Source organism: Muntiacus reevesi, chromosome 2, assembly GCF_963930625.1.
Source record: "Muntiacus reevesi chromosome 2, mMunRee1.1, whole genome shotgun sequence".
Lineage (NCBI taxonomy): Eukaryota > Metazoa > Chordata > Mammalia > Artiodactyla > Cervidae > Muntiacus > Muntiacus reevesi.
In genome coordinates, this window is record NC_089250.1 from 53,635,085 (window position 1) to 53,662,552 (window position 27,468).

The following is a 27,468-nucleotide window of genomic DNA, read 5'->3' on the forward strand; positions in this document are numbered from 1 at the left end:
GGTGATGCCATTCAACCATCTCATCCTCTGTCATCCCCTTCTCTTCCTGCCTTCAGTCTTTCCTAGCATCAGGGTCTTTTCCAGTGAGTCAGTTCTTCGCATCAGGTGGCCAAAGTATTGGAGCTTCAGCTTTAGCATCAGTCTTTCCAGTGAATAGTCAGGACTGATTTCCTTTAGGATGGACTAGTTGGATCTCCTTGCAGTCCAAGGGACTCTCAGGAGTCTTCTCCAACACCACAGTTCAGAACCATCAGTTCTTCAGCTCTCAGCTTTCTTTATGGTCCAACTCTCACATCCCTACATGACTACTGAAAAAACCATAGCTTTGACTAGACGGACCTTTGTTGACAAAGTAATGTCTCTGCTTTTTAATATGCTGTCTAGGTTGGCCATAGCTTTTCTTCCAAGGAGCAAGTGTCTTTTAATTTCATGGCTGCAGTCACCATCTGCAGTGATTTGGGAGAAAATAACTCCCAAAAATAACAAGAAAATAAAGTCTCTCACTGTTTCTGTTGTTTCCCCATCTGTTTGCCATGAAGTGATGGGGCTGAAAACCATGATCTTAGTTTTCTGAATGTTGAGTTTTAAGCCAACTTTTGCACTCTTCTCTTTCACTTTCATCAAGAGGCTCTTTAGTTCTTCGCTTTCTGCCATAAGGGTGGTGTCATCTACTTGTCTGATATTATTGGTATTTCTCCCAGCAATCTTGATTCCAGCTTGTGCTTCATCCCGCCTGGTATTTTGCATGATATACTCTGCATATAAGTTAAATATGCATTATTGTCTTTATTTTAGTTTTATTTTAAAATTTGTTATAAGTTTTAAAGTTTTATTTTATGTTGGAGTATAGCTGATTTACAATATTGTGTTGGTTTTGGGTGTACAGCAGGGTGGTCCAGTTATGCATATATTCATTCGTCTAGATTATCACAGAACATTGAGCCTCCCTGCACTGTACCGTACATCCTTGGCAGATTATCCGTTTGAAAAGATTCATTCATTTATCTGGCTGCGCCAGGTCTTAGTTGTAGCATGTAGGCACTTTTAGTTGTGGCATTTGTATTCTTTGGGCTTCCCCGGTGGCTCAGTGGTAAAGAATCTGCCTGCCAGTGCAGGAGACAGGTTTGATCCCTGGGTCAGGAAGATCCCCTGGAGGAGGAAATGGCAACCCACCCAGTATTCTTGCCTGGAGAGTCCCCTGGACAGAGGAGCCTGGCTGGCGTGGTCCTTGGGGTTGCAGAGTCAGACGTGACTGAGCACATGTATGTACACATTAGAATTCTGTAGTTTTGGCATACAGACTCTTCAGTTGTGGCATGTGGGTGGGGTCTAGTTCCCTGACCAGAGGTTGAACCTGGGCCCCCTGCATTGGGAGCAGAGAGTCTTGGCCACTGGACCACCAGGGAAGTCCCAATTATCTGTATTACATGTAGCTGTGTGTATATGTTAAACCCAGTCTCCTAAATTACCCTCCCCCACTCCCACCTTCCCCCTTGGTAACTATAAGTTTGTTTTCTAAGTCTCTGAGTCTGTTTCTGTTTTGTCAGTAAGTTCATTTGTATCAATTTTTTAGATTCCATATACAAGTGACATCATATGATATTTGTATTTGTCTGACCTACTTCACTAGTGTGATCATCTCTAGGTTCATCCATGTTGCTGCATGTTGCACTGTTGTATTCTTTTTCATGGCTGAGTAATATCCTGTTGTACATATGCACCACATTGTCTTTACTCATCTGTCAGTGGATACTTAGGTTGCTTCCTTGTCTTGCCTGTTGTAAATAGTGCTGCAGTGAACATTGGGATGTGTGTATCTTTTCAAAATACAGTTTTCTCCAGATATGTGCTCAGGAGTGGGATAGCAATCCCACTAGATCATATGATAAATTTGTTCTTAGTTGTTTAAGGATCTCTGTTTAGATATGCCCATTTTTATTTTATTTTATTTTATTATTTATTTATTTTTTCATTTATTTTTATTAGTTGGAGGCTAATTACTTCACAACATTGCAGTGGGTTTAGTCATACATTGACATGAATCAGCCATGGAGTTACATGTGTTCCCCATCCCGATCCCCCCTCCCACCTCCCTCTCCACCCGATTCCTCTGGGTCTTCCCAGTGCACCAGACCCGAGCACTTGTCTCATGCATCCCACCTGGGCTAGTGATCTGTTTCACTATAGATAATATACATGCTATTCTCTTGAAACATCCCACCCTCGTCTTCTCCCACAGAGTCCAAAAGTCTGTTCTGTACATCTGTTTCTCTTTTTCTGTTTTGTGTATGGGGTTATTACCATCTTTCTAAATTCCATATATATGTGTTAGTATACTGTATTGGTCCTTATCTTTCTGACTTACTTCACTCTGTATAATGGGCTCCAGTTTCATCCATCTCATTAGAACTGATTCAAATGAATTCTTTTTAACAGCTGAGTAATATTCCATGGTGTATATGTACCACAGCTTCCTTATCCATTCATCTGCTGATGGACACCTAGGTTGCTTCCATGTCCTGGCTATTATAAACAGTGCTGTGATGAACACTGGGGTGCACGTGTCTCCTTCAGATCTGGTTTCCTCAGTGTGTATGCCCAGAAGTGGTATTGCTGGGTCATATGGCAGTTCTATTTCCAATTTTTAAAGAAGTCTCCACACTGTTTTCCGTAGTGGCTGTACTAGTTTGCATTCCCACCAACAGTGTAAGAGGGTTCCCTTTTCTCCACACCCTCTCCAGCATTTATTGCTTGTAGACTTTTGGATAGCAGCCATCCTGACTGGCGTGTAATGGTACCTCATTGTGGTTTTGATTTGCATTTCTCTGATGATGAGTGATGTTGAGCATCTCTTCATGTGTTTGTTAGCCATCTGTATGTCTTCTTTGGAGAAATGTCTGTTTAGTTCTTTGGCCCATTTTTTGATTGGATCATTTATTTTTCTGGAATTGAGCTGCAGGAGTTGCTTGTATATTTTTGAGATTAATCCTTTGTCTGTTTCTTCATTTGCTATTATTTTCTCCCAATCTGAGGGCTGTCTTTTCACCTTGCTTATAGTTTCCTTTGTTGTGCAAAAGCTTTTAAGTTTCATTAGGTCTCATTTGTTTATTTTTGCTTTTACTTCCAATATTCTGGGAGGTGGGTCATAGAGGATCCTGCTGTGATTCATGTCGGAGAGTGTTTTGCCTATGTTCTCCTCTGGGAGTTTTATAGTTTCTGGTCTTACATTTAGATCTTTAATCCATTTTGAGTTTATTTTTGTGTATGGTGTTAGAAAGTGTTCTAGTTTCATTCTTTTACAAGTGGTTGACCAGTTTTCCCAGCACCACTTGTTAAAGAGGTTGTCTTTTTTCCATTGTATATCCTTGTCTCCTTTGTCAAAGATAAGGTGTCCATAGGTTCGTGGATTTATCTCTGGACTTTCTATTCTGTTCCATTGATCTGTATTTCTGTCTTTGTGCCAGTACCATACTGTCTTGATGACTGTGGCTTTGTAGTAGAGTCTTAAGTCAGGCAGGTTGATTCCTCCAGTTCCATTCTTCTTTCTCAAGCTTACTTTGGCTATTCGAGGTTTTTTGTATTTCCATACAAATTGTGAAATTATTTGTTCTAGTTCTGTGAAAAATGCCATTGGTAGCTTGATAGGGATTGCATTGAATCTATTGCTTTGGGTAGAATAGCCATTTTGACAATATTGATTCTTCCAATCCATGAACACGGTATGTTTCTCCATCTGTTTGTGTCCTCTTTGATTTCTTTTATCAGTGTTTTATAGTTTTCTATGTATAGGTCTTTTGTTTCTTTAGGTAGATGTACTTCTAAGTATTTTATTCTTTTTGTTGCAATGGCGAATGGTATTGTTTCCTTAATTTCTCTTTCTGTTTTTTCATTGTTAGTGTATAGGAATGCAAGGGATTTCTGTGTGTTAATTTTATATCCTGCAACTTTACTGTATTCATTGATTAGCTCTAATAATTTTCTGGTAGAGTCTTTAGGGTTTTCTATGTAGAGGATCGTGTCATCTGCAAACAGCGAGAGTTTCGCTTCTTCTTTTCCTATCTGGATTCCTTTTACTTCTTTTTCTGCTCTGATTGCTGTGGCCAAAACTTCCAACACTATGTTGAATAGTAGTGGTGTAGATCTGCCCATTTTTAAATTTTTGTTTGTTTTTTTGATGTTGAGCTGCATGAGCTGTTTGTGTATTTTAGAGATGATCCCTTGTAGGTTGCATTGTTAGGAAATATTTTCTCCCGTTGTGTGGGTTGTCTTTTTGTTTTTCTCATGGTTTCCTTTGCTGCAGCGTGGCTTATTTGAAAGGGTTGTCTTGGAGGGCGCTCTCATAATGGGCACACATGCGAGAGGTTTTTCTGAATCGAGAGTTGCAGATGTGACCCCGGGGAAAGGCTGTATTTCCTGATGTGATGATGGGTGTTGAAGGAAGCCGGGACCAGCAGCTCCAAAGACTTCTCTGACTTCTACGTTGGATGGAGCTCCTGTCTGGTTCAGCAGGGAACGCATGTTGTTGTGATGGCTGGCAGGAGGTTCTTGGCCTTGAGGTTTTCAGCTGCGCTGTGGGGCTGCCCACTCAGCGCGCTCCTTGGGCCACACCCCTGCCCGGCTGAGTCCTCCTTCTGTGGGGTGCCTCATGCTCATTCTCCGCGAGCCTGGCTTTGGGGCGACGTGTTCATAGGACTCCTTTCAGCCCCATTGCTAATCCGTCATGGGAAATTGTGTGAAAGTTGTGTTACTGCTTCTAATGGAATCTAGGGTATAATTGGTGCTGGTTTTTGAAGCTAGAATTAATGCCACACTCCCTGCTAGGATTTGCTTTCCAGTGATGTAGCTGGAGCCCCATGAAGGGTGAGTGGTCCTCCGTGTCTTTGTGTCTCTGTGGGTGGGTGGGTGGGGGGTCCCAGGTCACCGTGGACACACGAGGGGTCCTGTTCCTGGAAGGAGTGTCTGGGCTTCGGGCACTCCAGGCCCGGCCCCAGGCATGTGGGTGGTGGGCAATGCTGTCTCGAGGTCCAGTCTAGTCCCCAGGGATGGGGACCTGATGGGAGAAGAGGCCAGGCTGCCTCCCCCAGAGCCAGTGGCGGGCTTGGGTGGTGACCTGCTCCTGGGCAGGGCTTGGGTCTGAGGCTCCAGGTGCAACCTCTCCTGAGACACCTGCTGCCTTGTGCACTTGGCCACTCCAGGCAGCCTGTGTGGGGAGCACACCTGGCCGTGGGGACTCTTGGCAGGCCCTGGCTCCCTGGCCTCCGACCTGCAGGCCAGCGCGGGGTGCTGTGGGGTGGACGGGCTGTTAGGACTCTGCCTGCCTGGCTGACGGCTGCTGCTTACATCAGTGAAAGCCCCTCTCGTGTCTCTGTCCTCCTGTGCACATCCTGTCATCATTTCTCTGCTGGCAGGTGTGCTCAGAGCTCAGTGACGGGTTCATAGCATCTCCCTTTCCTCCTCAGGGCTGTTGGCTCCCCGTGGAGTCGGGCCCTGGGACGCATTCTTGACACCAGCCCCCTCCCCCGCCCCCCAGGTATGGTCCTCGTGCGGAGTGAGAATGGGCAGCTGCTCATGATCCCTCAGCAGGCCCTGGCTCAGATGCAGGCCCAGGCCCACGCCCAGGCGCAGCCGCAGACTACCATGGCACCGCGCCCGGCCACCCCCACAAGTGCCCCTCCCGTGCAGATCTCCACCGTGCAGGTGAGCACGTGCCCAGCCTGGGGGGGTTGTGGGGAGGTAGGATGGCTCAGCTGCCTCGGGAGGAACTCGGGTTTCCTACCTGCACCCCTCCCCACCACCTCCTGTGATACCCCTCTCCCCCCCCCCACGCCGTCCTTTCCTCCTCTGCAAAGTACAGATCCCGTCACCCTGTAGGACCATGACGGATGGTTAGGACACTTGAGTGCAAGACCCAGTGAGCCCTGAGTCTTGTTAGCTGTTGTGACCAGAGGGGTGCAGAGGAGCTTTGCAGAACTGTGTTAAACAGCCTCCCCACCACACACAGATGTGTGAGCCTTGGGGGCTACTCCCCCCACCCCCAGCCTGTGCCCCCCCCCCCCCACCCCGAGGATGTGCGCGCCCCCCTCCCCCCCGGGTTGTGACTGGAGGACAGGTTCAGTGCCTGGGACTCGCCCCTCCCCTAGGTTCTGCCTCCTGGTGCCTTTCTGTCCCTTCTGAGCTGGTTGACTGGTCAGAGACTAACGTGGAGACTAGCGGGGTCCTGACAGCTCTGTCGTCCTGTGACTTCAGCCGCATCCCCTGGAGTTGGTGTCCCTGCACTGTAGACAGAGGGGCCCCTCCCTGAGCATCCGAAACAGACCCGAGCAGCTCGCAGGGTCTGTGGAGGTCTGTTCCGTCAGATGGTTGTAAGATGTTCACTTTGAGTGCTGTGTGATTACAGGAAATCAGAGTGTTGCTTTCCCAGATACACGCCTCCCTCGAAGACCGCGTGGGAGGCCCTGCTAAGGAGGGTGTTGTAGTTACATGGTGGCGATTAGGGGGCCTCGCTGACTCTGGCTAGCCTGGGGGCCCAGGTGTGCTCTCCGTGCTGAAGGAGGACCGTGTGGTGTGCTGCCTCTCACTTCCCTCCTTTTAGGTGACAACTCCTTGTTTTTCAGGCACCCGGGACCCCAATTATTGCACGGCAGGTGACCCCAACGACCATAATCAAGCAGGTGTCTCAGGCCCAGACGACGGTACAGCCCAGCACCGCACTGCAGCGCTCGCCCGGGGTTCAGGTGAGGTGGGGTGGGTGGTGCCCACGATGCCAGGGTCAGGGGTCAGGCCTCATGAGTTTGGGTGCTGGATGCCAGGGTTCGGGATTTGGGGCAGGAGATGCTTTCTCTGCCCACCAGTGCAGGGGAAGCCAGGCTTCTCTAAAACTACACAGACTTTAGCACCAGCAGCACTTTCAGAAGCCGCCTACTGTGCCGGAAGCGTAATTAAAAAATGTCACCTACTAACATTTGATGGCGCATGTCTCTGAAGCAGAAACGATCTACAGCCCAGAGTGTGTGTGTGTTGCACTGAGGAGGGTGTGTCCTCACTGTGTGTGTGTTACTGTGTGTAGCTCTCACAACACCCTCCCTGATGGACACCAACAGCGTGGTGTGGGGGCTTCTGGCCCTGATCCTGAGTGCAGCCAGCTTGGCCTCCTCACTTGCCCTGGTCTCCTCGCTCGCCCTGGTCTTGTCCTCGTCTGTCTCTTGGCGCCCGCAGCCGTGACACTGCTTTCAGAGCAGCTGGAGGAGCAGTTGGTCCCCAGTAGAAGAGCTCGGTTTCTCCCTGAGATAAGAGCTGCACGGCGATGGTGCTTCCTGGGGTTGGGAGTCGTCTGGCCGAGTTCAGCCTGGCTGGAGTGTCTGAGCTTCAGTTGTAGAGAGAGGAGCCTTTTCTGAGAAGGTAGTGAAGCTCATGGTGAGCTTTTGCACCAGGCTTATCAGAACAGGTTCTGTCTGCCATCTCAGTATTGTCCAGGTGGAAGGTGTTTTCATGGGACTAGTGGGAGCACATGTGAGGAGTGCATTTTGATAGAAATGAAAACCTCCAAGAACTGGATGTGCCCAGGCTGTTTCTGATTGTCCAGAAGCAGCTCTGCTATGCCTGCTGGTCCTTTCTTTTCCTTTTCTCCCTCTGAAGTTTTTTATTTGCCATTTTCTTATTACAAAAGTAATAAGTGCTTAATGTCAATGGTAAAGAAAGCCCACCATGTCTTCTGACTGACATTCCTCCTGGGAAACCAGTGTTTACAGCCTGGGGTTGCAGACAGCTTCCTGCCCAGGGGCCCCCCTGTCCCTTTGCCCCCCACCAGCAGCACCATTGGAACACCTCCTGGAACGGGCAGACAGCGGGACCCGCTTTGCTGAGAGCAGCCGCACGCGTCATGTTCAGGGTTATACTGCCCCCTACCTTCCAAAGTCATAAGAAAGTTTGAAAAATTGGAGAAGTCTAGATTTTTACGTTCAGTTCAGTTGCTTAGTTGTGTCCGACTCTTTGTGATCCCATGAACTGCAGCATGCCAGGCCATTGGAAGAGTGCCGACTTAAAATAGAGAAGCAGTGAACATTTGCATGATTGCTCACAGAGGGTAGAAATCTCGAGAATTTGACAAGCCCAGTTGTTTGGTGTCTAGTTGTTTGTTTGTTTAAATGTATTTGTTTAGCAAAGTCACCCCTCCCTCCCAGCACCGACTACATTGAGCCCCTGCCTGGTTAAAAACCATTTGCAGAGCATTTCTGGATGTGACTCACTTTGGGGGAGTAGAGAAGGGTGTTGCGGCAGTGGAGGGGAGCCTGGGACCCCAGTGAGTCCCGGTGCTGCCCTGTGGGGTGCCTGCCTGTGTGACATACTGGATTTCTTGTCACCAGTCTCTCTGCACGATCCAGGGGATGGGCTTTTCAGCTTGTTTTTCTGTTTTCTTTTTTTTCCTCTTAATTTCTGAGATGTGATCTGGGTTGTTATGAAAACGTTACTTGTCCTGGCTGCCATGTGACACTCAGGATTGACTCCTGACAGCCAGGTTCCCACTGGCTGTTGGCTTTGCTTCTGTCAGTTTTTGTTGAAGGTGCAAAGCGCTGCTTCCTTGGTGCTCAGGATCGCATCTCTTGGGGACACAGTCAGCTGTGGGGCTGGCATGGTCCCTTGAGGTGGCGGGTCCTGTGGGGCCTGCCTGTTGCGGGAAGTCTCATGAAGGCCGTCTGTTTATCTCGTGCTTTGGATTCTCGTAGCCTCAGCTTGTTTTGGGTGGTGCTGCTCAGACAACCTCACTTGGGACGGCAACAGCTGTTCAGACGGCGACACCTCAGCGGACGGTCCCAGGGGCCACCACCACCTCGACAGCTGCCACGGTGAGAGCTGCCTCTTGGGAGCCACGGGGCCGTGTGTCGGGGTCATGCTGCCCCAGCGTGCACGTGGGGAGCCCTTGAGTCTCCATGGCCCCGTATGTGACGTGGTCTGAGGGCAGTGGCCTCTGCAGGGTCACAGGGAGGGTCTGGCATCTTGCACCACCAGGCTTTCGGGCTGTGGGAATGTCTGTGTGATGAAGCCCAGACCAGCCGCATTCAGGGACGACGGGGCCGGCACAGCAGTTGTAGCCTGCCAGAGCGGTGGCGTCGTCCTCTTCAAGTTTATTTCCAGCAGTTTTCCTATATGCGGATGAATCTTTAAACCAGTGGGATTGTGCTCCATTTGTGATTTAAAACTTTTTCATGTTTCTTTGCTGAGTGTTTTTCATTATCTTTCTTTAGTAGCTGTGTCATGATTCTGTTTCTTTTATTGTGTACTTAAGTATCGGTTTTTCTTTTATGATAAGCAACATCACAGTGAATGTCTTGTAGATTGTCTTTTTGCATTTATCAGTTACATTTCTGAGAGTAGAATGGCTGGGCTGAGTGAGCTGTGAATTTGATCTGTGCCTTGGGAGCACATGCCTTGGCTTATACTCCCATCATCAGGCGATGAGAGTAACTGCATTTTCCTGAGACATTTTAGAGAAGAAATATACATTTCTTATATGATACACAGCATCTTAGTTAAACCAAAGGCTATGATAACAGTTTGCTTTGTAAGAGTTTTTCACTTATACCTTCTTAATTTCTATCCAGGAAACTATGGAAAACGTGAAGAAATGTAAAAATTTTTTATCTACGTTAATAAAACTGGCTTCGTCTGGTAAACAGTCTACAGAGACGGCCGCTAATGTGAAAGAACTGGTACAGAATCTGCTGGTAAGAGCCCGCACGCCGGCCCCTGCCTTAGAGCGCAGTACTTGGCTACTTGGGGGGGGCGCTGTGGTGGCGGCTGCAGTCTGGGCCCCTCTGCCCTTGCCCTGACACTTCCGCCCCTGGCTTCTTGGAACCTCGCATCTGAACAGTTCTCCCAGCATCTCCTTTTCCACGTCAGTTGCTTGGCGTGCTGGCCACACAGGAGCGATGCGAATTCACCAGAGAGATGGTGGGTGTTTTAAGGGCTTTCCCTCTCACTCCTCCGTGTCTTCCATGGAGGATTCTGAGTGACACGGAAGCGGAAGGCAGAGTGAGGAGCGCTTGCGGGCCAGCTGCCGGCTTTGCGGGTCCTGAGTTCTTATCTGGCTCTTGCATCCACTATGCCCATGTTGCTGCTCACAGCCCCTCCCCAGTCTCATAAGTGTTTAGCCCCGATTCCTGGACATAACCTGGGACCCTGGGGATCCTCGCAGCCCCCAGGCTCCTGAAAGCTGAGTCCAGTGTCACTGCAGGGCTTGGTCAGTCGTCCGGTCCACTGCTGGCTGCTGCCTCTGTGTCGCTGTTCACCTGGGGTCCCCTCCTTCCCACTCTTTCCTTGCTCTCGATCTCTTTGTCCAGGAAGTCTGGTGGTTTAGCACACGGGCTGATGGCCATTTCTGTCCTGCTGCTGCTGGGTTTGTCGGCGCGGCCCTTCCACTTGTAGCCTCCCTTCCATGCCACGGGCTCAAGCTGGAGGGGAGCCGCCCCTGGGCTGGACACGTGGGTTTGGGGCTAGAAAGGAGTGAAGTTGCGCTCTCACAGCAGAAATGATTGCTTCAGACGCGCCCTAAATATTTTCAGGAAACTAAGAAATTGAAAAACAGTCTCACCTCCTGAGAGGAACAATAACTCCCAGCTTTTTGTTTGTTTCAATTACAGTTTATCTTCTAATGAACATTTGTAGTTAAATACATGCTGTTCGTTCTTCCCACGGCCCCTTGTCTGCGGCCCCTCCTGGGACTGGAAGCACGGGCTCATCTCACCATCTCTCTCGCTTCCCAGAAGAGCCCAGCGCTATCCCCCTGTGCTGTGCCCTTCTCAGGGTTCTGGGACCCCCGTCCTGCCCTCTTTGCAGCCCTGACTGCTCCCTCCTTGACTTGGGCCCAGTCAGCCCCGGGCTTGGAGGCTGGTGGGAGGTGACCCCGCGTGAGAGGTTGCAGGTGGGCACCTTGTCTCGTAGGACTCCTGGGTGTGGGCAGAGCCAGCTGGGTCAGTGCTCACGCCTCCAGGGCACCTGTGCTGCCCCGTCCCTGCCCACCTCTGGTCCCCCTGGTTTCATGCCCGCTTGCTGTGGCCCCTCTCATCTGGGCACGCGCTTCTCTCTCTGGCGCCCCAGCTGTTCTGGGGTCTCAGCGTAGGTGTGGTCTCTCCAGGGAAGGGCGTCCCTGGCCTGCCTTACCTTCCGACTTGGTCTCGAGGGTACTTTTAGGCTTGTCTGTCTCCTGGCAGAATGCCTGATATACAGTGGTAGTAAGAAAACTGAGGAATGGTACAGTGAGCCCACGGCCTGGAGGGAGGAATAACTGTTGGTAAAACTTGAGACCTGGAGAAATACTGCATAAAGATACATGTGTGCAAACTTGTATTCACTGAGGAATTTTAATGTGAATTTTGTCTTCAAGGATGGAAAAATCGAAGCAGAAGATTTCACTAGTAGGTTATACCGAGAACTTAATTCTTCACCTCAACCTTACCTTGTGCCTTTCCTGAAGGTAATCCGAAGCCTGCTGTGAGTGCCCAGTGTTGGGGGGGGGAGGTGGGCTCCTCTGGGAAGGGGTGGACTTGGACGGGTATCACGAGTGCATTTGCAGCTTTCAAGCCCCTGAGACAGACTGTTAAGTTTTCTGTTCGGAGGCTTTTCTCTAAGTTTTAAGAGCCCTACCACTGCGACCACAGTGTCGTGTTGCACCTGGGGCTCCAGAAGGGCCCTGTCCTCTTAGAGGGCGGCCCGTGTGCCCGCGGCTGAAGGGGGCCACTCTGCCGGGAGGCAGGTGTCGCTCAGACGCCTCTGCTGCCCTAATGCGCTTTAATCGCCTGTCGGAAATGACGCTGCTGGTTGGTGTTTAAACAGTTCCAGCCAGTTCTCACTGAGGGCCACCCTGCCCAGTGGCAGTGACAGTGTGGGGTGCTGACACTGGGTCCCTTGAAGCCCCACACCTACGCTGGGGCATGTTCTCAGGGTCGTGTGTTTCTGGGTCAGAGGAAGGGTAGTGCTGCCAGCCGACCCCATGTCTGTCTTTCCGCCCAGAGGAGCTTGCCCGCCTTGAGACAGCTGACCCCCGACTCCGCGGCCTTCATCCAGCAGAGCCAGCAGCAGCCACCGGCCTCACAGGCCACCACCGCGCTCACCGCCGTGGTGCTCAGTGGCTCGGTCCAGCGCACGGCTGGGAAGACGGCGGCCACCGTGACCAGCGCCCTCCAGCCCCCTGTCATCAGCCTCACGCAGCCCACACAGGTGGGCGTCGGCAAGCAGGGGCAGCCCACGCCGCTGGTATGAAGGCCGAGCCTTGCCCTGCTCCCCACCCGCCCACCTGCCTGTGGCCCAGAGAAACTGGCAGGGGGAGTTTGGGGTGTTAAATCCTGAGTAGTGAACTGTCAGGTTGAGATCAGGGCCCTGCAGGTTCATAGTTTATTTCTCAGTAAAGCAAAGTAAGCCTGTCGGTTTCTACCCTCTGGCATGTCTGTTATCTGTATGACGGTTCAGGGTGTCCCTGGGTTAGGTGGACACAGCGTGTGTGGTGTATCTCAGCCGGGCGTTGTCTTCTATCAGGAGCCCCGGCCCAAACACACGGAACCAATGCAAGTGCTGAGCATTGGGCACATCAGTTTTCATGGCTTAGGACCCAGCTTCACAGCGTAGTTTGGGGCCTGGGGCTTCCCAGGCATGCAGCTGCTGATGGTGGGTTGGTGTGTGGTTCTGATCCAGGTTCTGGTTGTGCAGCTGTGGAGAAGGCATCTCTGCTGGGAAGAGTGAGGTTTGCCGGCAGGCAGGTGGAGTTCGCCAGGCATAGAAAGTCAGTTGCATTTTTTTTCCCCCTCCAGTTTCAAAGGGGTGTAGTTCCTAAGTGCGTGTGTGTGTTCAGTCGTGTCCAGCTTGTTGTGACCCCATGGACTGTAGCCCTCCAGGCTGCTCTGTCGATGGGGATTTTTGGGCAAGAATACTGGAGTGGGTTGCCATTTACTCCTCTAGGGGATCTTCCTGACCTAGGGATTGAACCCGTGTCTCCTGGACTGAAGACAGATTCTTTACCCCTGAATCACCTAGGAAGGTCCTTTGTTCCCACTGTTTATCAGTTGCTCAGTGGTATCCAGCTCTTTGCCACTCCGTGGATTGCTGCATGCCAGTCCTTCAGCATTTCCCAGAGCTTGCTCAAATTCCTGTTCATTGAGTCAGTGATGCCATTCACTCGTCCTCTGTTGTCCCCTTCTCCTTCTGCCTTCAATCTTTCCCAGCATCAGGGTCTTTTCCAGTGAGTCGTCTCTTCACATCAGGTGGCCAGAGTATTGGAGCTTCAGCTGCAGCATCAGTCCTTCCGATGAATATTCAGGGTTGATTTCCTTTAGGATGGACTGGTTGGATCTCCTTGCAGTCCAAGGGACTCTCAAGAGTCTTCTCCAACACCACAGTTCAGAAGCATCAATTCTTCAGTGCTCAGCCTTCTTTATGGTCCAACTCTCACATCCGTACACGACTCCTGGAAAAACTAGCTTTGACTATATGGACCTTTGCTGGCAAAGTTTGATGTCTTTGTTTTCTAGTACATTATCTAGGTTTGTTATAGCTTTTTTCCCCAGGAGCAAGCTTCTTTTCATTTCATGGCTGTAATCATTATCTGCAGTGACTTTGGAGCCCAAGTAAAGAAAATATGGTGCTGTTTCCACTTTTTCCCTATCTATTGGCCACGAAGTGATGGGACCAGTTGCCATGATCTTAGATTTTTTGAATGTTCCTATAGACAGTTAAAAAAGTAAACAATGCAAGTCTTTGTGTTACTTTTGTAGGTTGTAGAATGTGTATTTTATGATAATGCCCAAGTGATACTCAGGTGGGTGATCAGAGTCATGAGGGGAGTGCTGGTCTCTTACCTGCTCAAGTTGAAATCTGTGTTTGTTTCTGCCTTCATCGGTGGTGAGGAAGATGGGCTCCATAGAGGTAGAGAAGTGTCTGCTGGCCACGGCTGGAGCCGGTGTGCCTTGGGCCAGAGTGCCAGTGTGAGGGCAGGGCTCCCTGCGCCCTTCCGCCGGAGGGGAGGGCTCTGCCTCGGTCCTGCTTTATTGCAGCAGAAAGACTAGATGCAGCAGACTCAGGCACCGATCATCACCTGCTGTCCTTGAAGCCTGTGGGGATGGGAAACCCTAAGGCTTTTCCCTGAGCTTGTGCCACAAGGTGGCCTGAACCTCTGGGGAAAATCGTGCATCTGTTCTCCCGGATGGTGTGAATTTCCACAGGACTTGTTGCAGAGATAACATGGGCCAGGGCACCCCCAGCCCTCTCCTTGAGTACCTGTAGCACAGGGCAAGCACCCAGGTGACCGTTATAGAATTCAGAAGCTGGGTTTTGAGCATCTTGCCTGAGGCTGTGGTGGGTCTGAGGTGTCCCTGGCACCCGTGCTGGCATCTGGGGAGAAGCCCCTTGTTCCTGCTGGTTCAGGAGCTCTATGGACCCTGTCCCCTGGGTGCTGCCCTTAGGGCCCCACGTACGGCTCTGCTCCAGGAGCTTCAGGTGGTGGTGGAGGCACTGGACGTGGGGCACCATCCAACCTGCCTGGTCTTTTAGGACGACTGGGACCCTGGGCTGGGGATGGGTGCCGGCAGCTCCCTTGAGGGTGGGGGTGTGTGCTCACATGCCCCTCGGACTCTCCCCAGGTGATCCAGCCGCCGCCCAAACCCGGAGCGCTGATCCGGCCGCCGCAGGTGACACTGACGCAGACGCCCATGGTCGCGCTCCGGCAGCCCCACAACCGCATCGTGCTCACCACGCCCCAGCAGATCCAGCTGAACCAGCTGCAGCCAGGTGAGCGCCTGACCCTGTCCGCCTGGTCCTCATCGCCGTGGGACTCACAGCTCAAGCTTGGCTGCTTCACGTGGCCCGTCAGTGCCGCTAGCCCCGGTCCCCACCCTGGCAGCATGGTTTTTAGAGGACTGAATTCCTTACCAGCAGTCATTCTTAGACCTCAGAAAGTGTGGTGAAATGCAGGAAGATGAGTGCTTGAGAGAGGCTGTCTGCACTTTTCCTGTAGTTTAAAGTTAGTAACGTGGTGTTTCTTACGGTTTAGGAAGCTTCCTCGTGGCGGGTTGGGGGTAACGGCTTCCCTTGGCCCACCCAGCCCTGGCGCGAGTCTCTGCAGGGGGCACACCCTTCTCTCTTGCTCTGCAGTCCCTGTGGTGAAACCTGCTGTGCTACCTGGAACCAAAGCTCTTTCTACTGTCTCCGCACAAGCTGCTGCTGCACAGAAAAATAAACTCAAGGAGCCCGGGGGAGGCTCGTTTCGGTAAGGAGTGTGCACAAGAAGTGCCAGAGGGAAGGCCACGTGGGTACCTGCCTGTGCCCAGGAGCGACTGCTCCGTGGCACCTTTTGACGCTGTGTCCCCTCCACGCTCAGTTCTGATCTCCGAGCTTGTGTTTTCCCACTAAGCGACTTGAGGAGGTTTGCTGCAGACACAGGGTGGGAAAGGCAAGCAAGCTGACTCTGCAAGCCAGCAGGAGGTTTGTTTCTGAGACATGATGGCTCAGCCTTCTGAGTGCATCATGGTCCTCATAGAGGACGCATCCCGTGTCCTCCCATCAGCCTCAGGGCCTTTAGAGGTGCTGTGCTTTGGTCTCTTGACGGGCAGCTGGTCTGGGTGTTGCCCTAGGAATGTCTGTGGTATCTCCTCTGGTTTCAGTCCAGAGGTGGTGAAGTGTGCACGTGTTGGGGGTCCATTGGTCCTTCCCTTCCCAGACGCTCTGGCCTCAAAATGGTTAGGCAGCACTGGGAGCCTTTGGGGCCCACATCAGAGCTGGGCTCCAGGCAGGACGAGGAGGTGGGGGCCGGGCAGGATGGGAAGGATGCTCACGAGGGTGAGGGAGGTTGTGGAGGTGAGAGACACGTCTACCGGTGGGTCAGAGAGGAAAGGAGCGAGGGCTCCCAGAGGCCATGCTTCCTCCTGCAGGTGAGAGAGCCAGATATGCAGAGCAAGTCAACCAGATGGGCCTGGTGGGGTTGAGTCCCAGCAGAACACTCAGGTGACAGCTCTGGGAAAGCCATGGCTGGGGCTGCCCACCTGCCCTGGGGGCCTGGGACCAGTGTCACACAACGACAGCAGCACGCCCAGCGCCCTCGTCTTGTTGTCTAGAACCGATTCTTCCACAGTGACCAGGCGCTTCACGAGACTGCTGGTTCTAGGAGGGATTCAGGAGGATGCAGAATAAATAAGTGCCTTTCCGGTGGTTAGAAAGCAGTGCTCGAGGGTCAGAGTTCACAGAGTTCTAACCCTCTTTGAGTTAGAGTCGCCACCTTTTATTTCCTGAAGGGATGATGATGACATCAATGACGTAGCGTCCATGGCTGGAGTGAACCTTTCAGAAGAAAGCGCGAGGATATTGGCCACAAACTCCGAGTTGGTGGGCACCCTGACACGGTCCTGCAAAGATGAGACCTTCCTACTCCCGGCACCTCTGCAGAGAAGGATATTAGAAATAGGTACAGCCCTGGGATGTCGGGCCCCACGTGTGGGCTTGGAGTGGCCCACAGCCGCGTGCTCGGTGTGCAGCTGTCCTGGGCTGGGGGGACACACCTTGTTCCTGGTCACCTGTTTTGCCAGGGCTGTGCTCTCCAGGGGGTTGACAGTGGTGGTCTGAGGGAAGCAGGTGTAGACCCCCTCCCCTGCGGGCCTGCCTGGGGTGCCCTTGGGTGCACAAAGCCATAACCAGTGAATAAGAGGAAGACAGCGAAGGGAAGAACAGTGCTCCAGTGATGGTAAAGTGCTGCCTGTCCCCAGGGAAGAAACACGGCATCACGGAGTTGCACCCAGACGTGGTGAGTTATGTGTCACATGCCACGCAGCAGAGGCTGCAGAACCTGGTGGAGAAGATATCGGAGACGGCCCAGCAGAAGAACTTCTCTTACAAGGTAACTGCTGTTTTCCTGGGGGACACTCCCTGTTGTCCCTCCCCGGGGGAGGGTGCAGAGGTAGGCAGCCAAGTGTCCAGCCTGTTTGGAGTTTTCCCAGAACTGGATTTGGGGAGGAGGCTACTGGCTTCAGCCCCATGGCACCTTTGGGTGCTGTCCACCTGGCTGGGGAGGAGGATCCGAGAGCCGATCTGCTGGTCCAGGCAGGGGCCTCTTCAGCTCTACAGTGGATGGAGTCTTCCACCCATTCTCCCCACTCCCCTGCGGTCCTTGGGCCTGAGGCCTGAGCTGTCCCTGCAGCCCTGAGGGGGTCCCGCCCACCTGTTCGTTTTGTTCTGTTGAGGGCCACTTGTGGGGCACTGTGGAGAGGCCAGGTGCCTGCCGAGCCCTACCAGGCACTGCCTTCACAGCAGCATTTGGAATAAAAGCATGTAGCTGTTTATTTTAAAAAATTTTTTTTAATGTTACTATAAAAATTTTAGCTGTCACTTAAAAAAATCAAGTGATGTTTGGTCCTGGATTTTGGCACCAAAAAAAAAAAAAAAATCAAGTGATGCCAAAGTGTATAAAATGGAAACTTCCTTGTGAGCCCCAAGGAGACTCACTTGCGATGACGGCATGTGAGCATCCAGAGCACTTATCAGATGTGAAGCTGGGAGGTGGAGGGGGTCGTTGGAGTCCTGCGCACCAGCCTGGGGATTGGGCCGAAGGAGGCCGGAAGCGGTACGCCGACTGTCTGGCTGGGCTCTCAAGTTTATGACAAACAGTGTTTTCACTTTTTTGTAGGATGATGACAGATACGAACAGGCAAGTGATGTCCGGGCTCAGCTCAAATTTTTTGAACAGCTTGATCAAATTGAAAAACAAAGAAAAGATGAACAGGAAAGAGAGATCTTAATGCGGGCAGCAAAGGCAAGTGCTTGCGACTCATTCAGTTTTCCCATCTCCATCCTGAGGGCTCACACACACGCTCGGGGTGTCCGGGGGCCGGAGCGCTCACACACATATTCGGGTATCCAGGAGCCCAAGTGCTCATACTCATGCTTGGGGTGTCTGGGAGCCTGAGCGGTGTTTGAGGGTGACCTCATGACATGGTGCACGGGGCGGGGAGCCTTCGAACAGCAGTGGTCACTCAGTGTGTGGGCAGGTCCCCTAACTGCGCGTCACCCTTGGGCTGCCCGTACCCACCATCCTCATGTTATATCACATCAGATTCTGCAGTTGGCAGACCCGCCATAGGCCACACCATAGTTCATCTGTCCAAGTGGTATTGATTTTCTCAAAAATAATGTTTATTTTTTGTGATGATATTTGGCTAGATGCATTTAAAAAATTTGACGTTTTCTGTTGTAAGACTTAGATTTTGTTATATCACGAATAAGATAACATGTTTGTTGGATGAGAAATGTTTAGATCATAAATTGTTTTTCTTTTTTACCTGTTTGATAAAATAGTCTCGATCCAGACAAGAAGATCCAGAACAGTTAAGGTTGAAACAGAAGGCAAAGGAGGTAAGTTTTTCTAGTCTAAGAACCTGCACAGCACACTGGAAAGTGTGTTTGTAGTCAGCCTGAGCGCTGATGGGTGAGAGAGGGGCTGAGGAAGTGATGGCATACCTGAAATGGGCCTCCACATAGCGACTAACACCTCTCCAGGTGTTTGCCTGTGCAAACCGTTTGTGTCCTGCTTTTAACGTTTCCTGGTAATTTCTCATTCGGGGCATCCAGTATCTGTACTCTCAAAATTTGCTCATGTTTTCTGAGCTTTTTAAAAGATTTTTTTTATTATTGCTTTACTACTTTGTGATTGTAAAATATTCTTACTGTATATTAAAAAAGTCAAGCTAAAAGTTTAATTTAGAAAAATTTGAAAAACCCTTTGGTGTCTGTGTATTACTTTTGTATTAAGAAAAGAAAAGGTGCGTGAAATGACAGTCTCTGTTTGCTTTCCAAAACAAAGATGCAGCAACAAGAACTGGCACAGATGAGGCAGCGAGATGCCAACCTCACAGCACTAGCCGCCATCGGGCCCCGGAAAAAGAGGAAAGTGGACTCCCCGGGACCGGGATCGGGACCAGAGGTACCGCTTGGATGCAGGGACAGGGGCTGGAGGGCCTCGGGCGTCAGCCTCCCGCTCACCCTCCAGGGAGTCGGGCTTTCGCACCATTTACATGTTGTCTCACCGCCCTCAGAATACGTTTTACATTCGATGCTTTATATTCAAATCAACCTATTTGTGGATGTCACTTGAGCCATCCCTTTGCAGGAGGAGTTTTGATCTCTATAGCTTATGCAGTGAGGTTTAGGCTGACTTTGGAGACCATGTGGGGCATTCAGTCAGCAGAGTGACCTTCCTTGAGGTGACTGTCCTCATTGAGTGTGGAAGTGAGGTGAGCCCAGATCCCAGCATGAAGGAAAGCTGTGGCCCGGTTCTGTTTGTCCACATTTTGTTAGTTTCCTGTTTTGTTTGCTCTCGTATCTTTATATATAATTACAAACCCTCCTTTAAAGTATCATGATTTTTTCTTTAAACTGCCAGTTGTGAATCTCAGGAAGAAGAGAACATTGTCTTTTATATTTACCTGCTGACTTGCCATCTCTGATATTTGGTGTTCCTTCCCCGAGTTCCAGGTTTCCATCGGCAGTATTTCTCTTTGGCTTGAAGGACAGCATTTAGTGTTGCTGGTAGTGTAATCTGCTTGGTGATGGGATCTTTCAGCTTTTGTTTACTTGAAAGTGGTTGAATTTCCTCCTTAAAATTTTGAATGAAATTTTCCCTGAATATTCACAGTTTTTTTCTTTCAACTCTGTTTTTTTAAAGTCAGTTTCTCTCACCTTCTTGAATAGGCCAAGCAAATCCAGATACACATAACTAAATTTAATAGAATGACAGACGAACAGGGACAAGCAATTCTGAGAATTTTAGCTGCCTTTACATTTCCCGTATCTCCTGAGGCCTGTCTTAGTGCTGGTCTCTCTCATCTGAGGGAGCTCCTATTCTCATTTAGTTGTGTTGTCTTGCTCCAGCTCACAAAGATGGGAGGTGTCCCAGTGTCCTTTGCAGAATTACAGAGCTCTTATTCTTTCTCAGATGTGAACACAGCCATGAACGTGTGACCATCTGTATCCTGAAAGAAGTTGTTGTATAGTATTCAGCGTTCCACTGTGATTTCGATCCTTGTTTCCTGTTGGTCATGAGTTTCAAGATGACTGTCTTGCTTCTTAGAAGTTTGTTTTCTTTGTTTAGACGTGGTTCTCTTGACCTCTGCTGGGGCTTCTCTGAGCTTCTTGGGTCTGTAGGTCACTGTTTCTCCTCAAATTTGCAGCACTTTGGCCTTTACTTCCTCAAACCTTTCTCTGTTTCAGTCTTTTTCTGTGGGGTTTCCCAGGTATACCTCTGTTAGCTCTCTTGATACTGCCATGTGGGTCTCTGAGTCTGTACCTGTTTTTCTGTAATCACTTTCTTCTCTGTTCAAGACTGGATAATCTCTTCTGATCTATCTTCAGATTCTCTGTCACCTTGCCTGTCCAGTGAAGTTTTACTTTGTTGACATATTTGCAGCTCTGGGATTTCTGCCTAGGTCTTTTTCTTTTTTTAAGTCCTTGCTAATTCTTTGCTGAGATTTCCCAATCTGCTCCTTATTGAGGCCAGATTTTCCCATCATCCTTGGAACCTCTTTGTAAAAGCTGCTCTGACGGTTCGTCAAATCCAACATCTGGGTCATCTTGACTCGATCTCTGTTGACTGCTCTTCCCCGCAACTGTGGTAACAGCTTCCTGTCTCTGCGCGTCTAGACATTGTCACCTGTACGCTGGACGTTGTGAATGATATATCATCACCCTCTGAAGAGTGTCACTGCTTGTTTAAGTTCAGCAACCGGCTGCTCATCTTGAATGTGTGCTTTGCGTTTGCTTCGGTGTTCAGTAGGGTCTATGGCCATCCCACCCAGCGGGGCTCAGTCAGCACATTTGCCTTCCCTGTGAGGTCAGGGTGGGTCTTGCATAGGGTATGATCCTTACTCCTGGGAACGGCCTTGGCATCTTGGCTGGACCCTGGGAGTAAGGACGTGGGGCGGGCTGTACTCCTTCAAGGACTGTTAACTCACGCGTGTTTTGGTTACGTCACACGGCTGTTTCATGGTAATCTTAGTTCCATAAGTAACTTGATGGTTAATACTGACTCGTCTTTGTGGATGTCTGTTTAGTCATTTGGTTTTCCACATCTTATTCTCTGTTGGATTCTTTTGGAATGTTTCCTGGGGGCCGAGTTCTCCAAATTTGTGCATGTTGACGACAGTTTTGATAGCTATAAAATCCTTGGCTCACATTTTCTTTGCTTGAGACTCTTCCTTGAGTAAGTAGTTACATTAGATATTTTCCCCTGGTGTAAAAGGTTTGCTGTCTGTCTGATGACTGTCTGATTTTATTTCTCTTGTGTTGCACATGTTCTTTCTGCCTGAAGTTGCCCACAGAATTCTTTTCCCTCAAAGCTGAGCATTTTACTTGGAATCGGCTGTATTTAGGTGGTTGTTCTTGGGGAGAGGTTGTGTTCATTCAACATGCAGTTTGAACGTTTTTGTATTCGGGAACATTTTCTTTTTTGTTTTTGTTTTCCTCTTCAGAGAGTCCTGTTATTTGTATGTTGTATCTTTCATACCTACTGTCAGTATTTGCCTTTTCTCTTAGATCCTTTTAATCTCTCTTTTAAAAAAAAGTTTTATGCGTTTTAACCTTCTTACTGTCTTCTTTCTTCCTTAGTGTCTTATTTGTTTTATTTGCTCGTGTTCTTTTTTAGTGTAGTCTTCATTTCTCAACTGAAATTCTCTTTTGTTTCTAATTTTTCCTTGACTTTGTCAACTCATTTCCAAGTTTTGCTAATTCTGATTTATGTTGTTCTTTCATGCATTTTACCATTTTCTCAGTGTCTCTGCCTGTTTGGAAATAGACATCATAGTTTTGATTTCTTATTGATTGTGTTTCTGGTGTTTTCCATTATCTCTCTGGGTGGTGTTCTGCTCCTTATTCTCATTTTTCCTTAGGGCAGCTTGTCTGGGGTTCAACCTTTTCGTGGTTCACTTTTGTCTGAACTGTGTGGTCTTAAACCTTCAGGAGGAGGCAGTGTGAAGATCTGGCTTCACTGAGCTCCTCTTCCATAGTTTCCACATGGTGTTAGATGTGCTGTCTGTGATTCTTGACTCTGCCCCTCTCGACTCTTAGCTGGACCTTTTTGTTTCCTCTGTCCTGTCCTGCTCAGCTTCTGTTTCACTCCTCACAGAGTCCTCTCTGTGTGGGCCCCTGGCTGGTCACAGGTAGAGCTCCTGGTGGCAAGGCCACAGTCAGAGTACCAGCCCGGTCTAGTGGCTGCTGTCAGGTGAACCTGCCCTCTTCTTGGTGAAGACCCCGAGGGTTTGAGACCTCAAAGCTGCCGAGCAGCTTTTCGCGCATAGTTTTGAGGTGGTCTCCAGGCTTGTGGCAGCTTGCAGGTTGTCTCCACTGGTTTTGTTCTGTGTGTTGCCTGCTGGCGTTTGGTTTTGCTTCCTAGCTGCTCTGGGTTTTCTCTGGCCTTTGGGAAGATTAAAACCTCTGATGCCTCTGGCACCATCTTTCCAGGATGTATTGATTAACATTTTTCAACATGTTTTCTTTTAGTTTATAATAGTTTCAAACCTTTAGAAAAGTTGGAAGAACAGAATGAGAATCTCTATATCCAGATTCTCCGTTTTGAACACTTGGCACCTCTATTTCATCACCTCTTCTCTTTACACATGCAGTGTGCCTGTGCACTTGTGTGTTATACATGATGTGTATAAAATCTTTTCCCGATGGATAGCCCATCACCTCTAAATGCTGATGATGCTGGACACTCTCTTATGTTACTACTGCACCCCCCCCCCCCCCCCCGCAATCAGGACGTCACCCTGATGGCCCAGGGTCCCCAGACCTGCTTGCACTTTACCACCTGTCCAGGGCGTGTGCAGTGTCCAGCTGGCATGTGGTGTGAGCCTCTGCCTGATGCCTGCATTCCTGACAGCATTAGAGAGAACAGGCTTCTGGTTCTGTAGGGCGGTCCTCAGTGTCATTAGGCCGACAGTATTGACTTCTTGCTGCTGGTGACCATAGCCTTGAAGACCGGACTGCGTGCTTGGTTAAGAAAGCAGCCTTCCCCACTGTGTAGCTGCCTGGTCCCTTGGTGTTCATTAGTGTTGTGTGAGGAGGGGTCAGGGTCACGCACTGCTCTGTCCCTGTCACCCCTCCCCTGGCCTCAGCACTCACGCATGGCTCCCGCTGCGTCAGGACCTCCAGGCTAGGGGCCAGGCTGTGGCGCTCTGTGTCCATCATGCCCCCACATTTACTGGTTGCCTTCTGCTGTGAAGAAGAGCCTCCCTCCCACCCTCCTCCATCCATCCATCCACTCATCACCGTGTGTGGACACGTGGATCCTGCTGTGTTCAGGGGGTGTAATCAATGCTCTCGTTGTTTCTAGATTGATCAGTGGAAGCTTCTTCAAGCTGGTTCTATATCCTTTTGAAACGTTGCCCTCAACCTGTAAGCATGAGAGGTGTCTGGGTGACTGTGCCTGCCCTGCCCTCGCCCGCGTGGCACCTGGGAGCGTCCCTGCAGTGGAGGGTGATATTTGGAGACCAGTGTCTGAGCACTGCGTGCTGGTCGCCACGGGGTCCCTGCCCCAGGCCCCGGAGGCCCCAGCATTCAGAGACTGGAACGTGTGTCTGTGCACAGTTGTGTGCGTGTGTGCGCCTCTCTGTATCTAGAATGACCCTATGCGTTCCAGTGGATCCTGAAATTCTAGTCTAGGACCTCAGGGCTTCTTCCAGGCTCCTCCCCTTCCTTCCTTCGGAGTCCCTTCACAGGCAGTGAGACATCAAGTTCCCATTCTTCTCAGAATATTTGGTTCTTTTTTGTTTTTGCTCAATGTAACCAGTGCTACAACCACTCTGGTCGCTGGGGTCCCTGTGCTGGGAGGGGAGGGCCTAGGGGAAGGGCATGTTGATCAAGTTCTGTCTTGGGCACTGAAATACCTACAAAGTAGAGACTGGCGGGGCGGGTGTGGGTGAGGGTAGGAGAGGTGTTGGGGAGGATGGAGCATCCCGAGGAGATAGTGGAGACACGTCACTTGATGTGCCTGATTTTGGACTTTTGGAAAAGTGAGTTTTGTGTGTGATAACGAACACAAAATCTGGAGCTTCAAAAAGTCCTTCAAGTGCTTTTCTTCATCAGAGATAAGACTTAATGTTTTTCTTTTTTAGTTTAGGACTATATTCTTAGGGTATGTCTTAAGAATTTTTATTATGAGCCAATTGTAGACTTGCAAAAAGTTACATAAAGGGTAGAGTTTCCGTGTACCCTCACTCAACTTCCTGATGTGAAGTAGTGCTGTGATACTGTGAACTCAAGACATTACTGGATTTTGTCTTTCAGAATTAATTTTAAATACGTAAACTTCATATTTTAGAGCAATTTTCGGTTCACAGTCAAATTGAATGTAAAGTACAGTTTTCCCTATGCCTCTGCTCCTCCACCCACGTGCACAGCCTCCCCCATTATCCACGCCCCCACCAGATGGTGCATGTGTTACAGCTGACGAACCTGCATTGACACGTCATCACCACTCGGAGTCCACAGTTTATATCAGGGCTCACTCTTGTGTTGTGCATTCTGTGCGTTTGGACAAATGTATATAATAACCTATCCACCTTTATAGCATCACACACACAGTATTTTCACTGCCCTAAAAATCCTCTATGCTCTGCCTGTTCATCCCTCCTGTTCCCCACTCCCTGGAAACCCATGATCTTTTTACTGACTCCATAGTTCTGTCTTTGCCAGTGTCATAGAGTTGAAACCAGACAGAATGTAACCTTTTCTTACTGGCATCTTTCACATAGTTGAATGTTTTTAAGGTTCCTTCATGTCTTTTCATGGCTTGATAACACACTTTGTTTTGTTGCTATTTCATTGCCTAGATGCATCACATTTTACTTAAACATACCTACCAAAGGACATCTTGGTTGCTTCTGAGTTTTGGCAATTATGAATACAGCAGCTGTAAACATCTGTGTACAGGTTTCTGTGTGGATGTGAGTTTTAAACTTATTCAGGTAAATACCAAGGGACACAATTTTGTGTGGTGAGAGTATATTTACTTTTGCTGTAAACCTCCATACTGTCTTCCCAAGTGACTACCGTTTCACGTCCCCACCAGCACTGAACGAGCGTTCCTGCTGCTCCACACCCGCACTAGCACTCGTGTTGCCAGTGTTCTGGGTTTTGCCCTTTCTCATAGTTATGTGGTAGCGTCTCTTTGCTTTAATTTGCGCTTCCCTAGTGACATACAATGTGGAGCATCTCTTCGTGTGCTTATTTGCTATCTACATATCTTCTTGGTGAGGTGCCTTTTAAGATCCTTGATCCATTTTAAAAATGGGGTTGTTTGTTTTCTTGTTATTGAGGTTTTAGAGTTGTTTGTGTAGTTTGGATTTTTTATTTTTTAAGTCAAATGTGGCTCTTGCACATTTCCTCTGTATTTGCTGGTGCCTGCTCTCCACTGATGCTGCAGGGCCCTGTCCTGGCGTTTGGTCTCTGTAGCCCTCCGTGCTTCCTTGTCTTTCCTGACCTGACACTTGGAAGAGTGTTTATCAGTTGTTTGGTAGGCGGTCTCTTGTTCTGGGTGCATTGTCAGGTTCCTCTTGGTGAAATCCAGGTGATATAACAGGGCTGGAGTGTCGCCCCAGCCATGCTGTGTCCTCGGCGCGTCATCTCAGGAGGCGGTGACATCCTGGTGTCCCGCTGCAGGTGGTGGGTCAGCTGGGCTTGCGGGTGTCCCTGCTGGAAAATGCGTTTACTCTCTTAATGAGAGTCTTGTGGAGAATTCTGGGGCTGTGCTCCGTCAACACCTGCTCCTCCCAGTCCGTGTCACTGCTCCCTGCTCGGGGCCTCGGGCTCTCCCTGGGCCTTTGTTGGGGGAATCTGCTCTCTCTACCTCCTCCGTTCCTTGCCTGCCTCTGTCACAGCGGGGCTTGCAGTGGGGTCTCCGGTCCTGGCCCTGTTCAGTTACCACCGGCCCCTTGTGCTTGGCTTCGCTCTCCTCTCACTTAACCCGCTACCTCCTGAAGGTTTCTCGCCTTCCCGCACCACCTCGCATTTTCCTGCTTGTAGCTGTGGGGTCGGCCGTGTCTCCCTGGAGCCGTGGTTCCTTTGCTGGGACACGTGTAGGACCATGTGTGGCCATGCTGTTGAGTTTGCAGACTTGTGTTTGGGAATGCGCTGTGGGTGCTTGTTCTCAGGACAGGGTATTGGCTCTCGTGGGGTTTACAGAACCTCCTGGATTACACCGACTCTTGGCTTATCTGCATCCACCTGCTGTGTTCTGTGCTGGATGTGGAGCTCCACAGTCACCCTTGTCAGTGACTCTGTCTTCATCTCCTGCGGGTTTTGCTTTTCTGGGGGTTGCTGTGGTATTTGATACGTACATACCCGTAAGTGTATCTTCACAGTCAGTTGCGATTTTTAGCATCACGAAGTATCTGTCCGTGCCCAGGGGGCTTGGTGTCCCCCGTGTCCTCAGTCAGGCCTGTTTCCCCTGCTCTCCTGTTCCCCTTGGTCTGGAGCCTCTGTTCCTCCTGGGCCCGTGGCCTCTCCTGTAGGTGCACCTCTGTGTGGTGTGCGGCAGGGTCCTGTCCTCTGAGTCCTGCTGGCGAGTGTCTTTCCATCACGCACAAGTTAAGCCCACCATCTGTGTTGATACAGCTGACATGTGGGTTCAGACTCTGTCACAGATTCTCAGGGTTATGATTGTTTTGGTGTGATGTGTAGCCTTTGCTCCTTAGTTAAGATAATTGTGTTTAGGAAGCTGTGTGCCTCTGCTCCAGTGGTCACTTCTGTATGTAAGTGTTTGGGTGTCTTTACCCCAGGTTTTCACGTGTGTTTCCTGTTGGGCTTCTTAGCTCAGGTCCGCATTTTCCTTGGCCCCAGGCGCCACACGGCCTCCCTATGGGTCCTGTGACCCCTTCCATCTTACGCTTTGTCACGTCATTTCTACTTCATCATGGCATACTGTGTCATCTCCCGGCCACTTCCTCAGTGTCACTGTCGCAGCAGCTGTGTGTTTATATCATAAATGCTTATTTCTCCCTTCTTCTGTGGATTCTCTGTTCTCGCTCATTGGGATGACCCTGACCTGTGGCCGAGCCCTCACGAAGCTTAGGTGCAGAGTCTGCGCCATATTGCAAGTTGAAACGGTTTTTCTGTGGCCTTGATGTGGAGGGCAGTCAGGCTGGATATAAAAATGTTGGTTCATGCTTGCTTTCAGTGATGTTTTTAATGCTTTTTCTTGCTTACTGTATATGGGTTTCCCTAGTGGCTCAGTTAGTAAAGAATGTTCCCGCCATGTAAGAGACCTGGGCTCGATTCCTGGGTCAGGAAGATGCCCTGGAGAAGGAAATGGTAACCCACTCTAGTACTCAAGAGAATTCCAGGGACGGCGGAGCCTGGTGGGCTGCTGTCTATGGGGTCGCACAGAGTCGGACACGACTGAAGCGACTTAGCAGCAGCAGCATGGTTTTGGGAAAGCCTGATTCCAGG

The 27,468-nt window shown here is 50.0% G+C and overlaps 1 protein-coding gene across 2 annotated transcripts in view; it reads left to right on the forward strand.

Annotated features, from left to right (window-relative positions):
• TAF4 (TATA-box binding protein associated factor 4) overlaps positions 1-27,468 on the forward strand; it is a 64,261-nt gene that overhangs the window by 31,646 nt on the left and 5,147 nt on the right. For both annotated transcript variants that reach the window (XM_065921672.1, XM_065921673.1), the window contains 13 exons: positions 5,531-5,697; positions 6,615-6,734; positions 8,724-8,843; positions 9,600-9,722; positions 11,381-11,470; positions 12,007-12,249; positions 14,625-14,772; positions 15,136-15,250; positions 16,272-16,441; positions 16,740-16,870; positions 17,657-17,782; positions 18,325-18,381; positions 18,830-18,949. In XM_065921672.1, the coding sequence (XP_065777744.1) occupies positions 5,531-5,697; positions 6,615-6,734; positions 8,724-8,843; positions 9,600-9,722; positions 11,381-11,470; positions 12,007-12,249; positions 14,625-14,772; positions 15,136-15,250; positions 16,272-16,441; positions 16,740-16,870; positions 17,657-17,782; positions 18,325-18,381; positions 18,830-18,949 (1,730 nt within the window). The remainder of the gene's footprint in view (positions 1-5,530; positions 5,698-6,614; positions 6,735-8,723; positions 8,844-9,599; positions 9,723-11,380; positions 11,471-12,006; positions 12,250-14,624; positions 14,773-15,135; positions 15,251-16,271; positions 16,442-16,739; positions 16,871-17,656; positions 17,783-18,324; positions 18,382-18,829; positions 18,950-27,468) is intronic.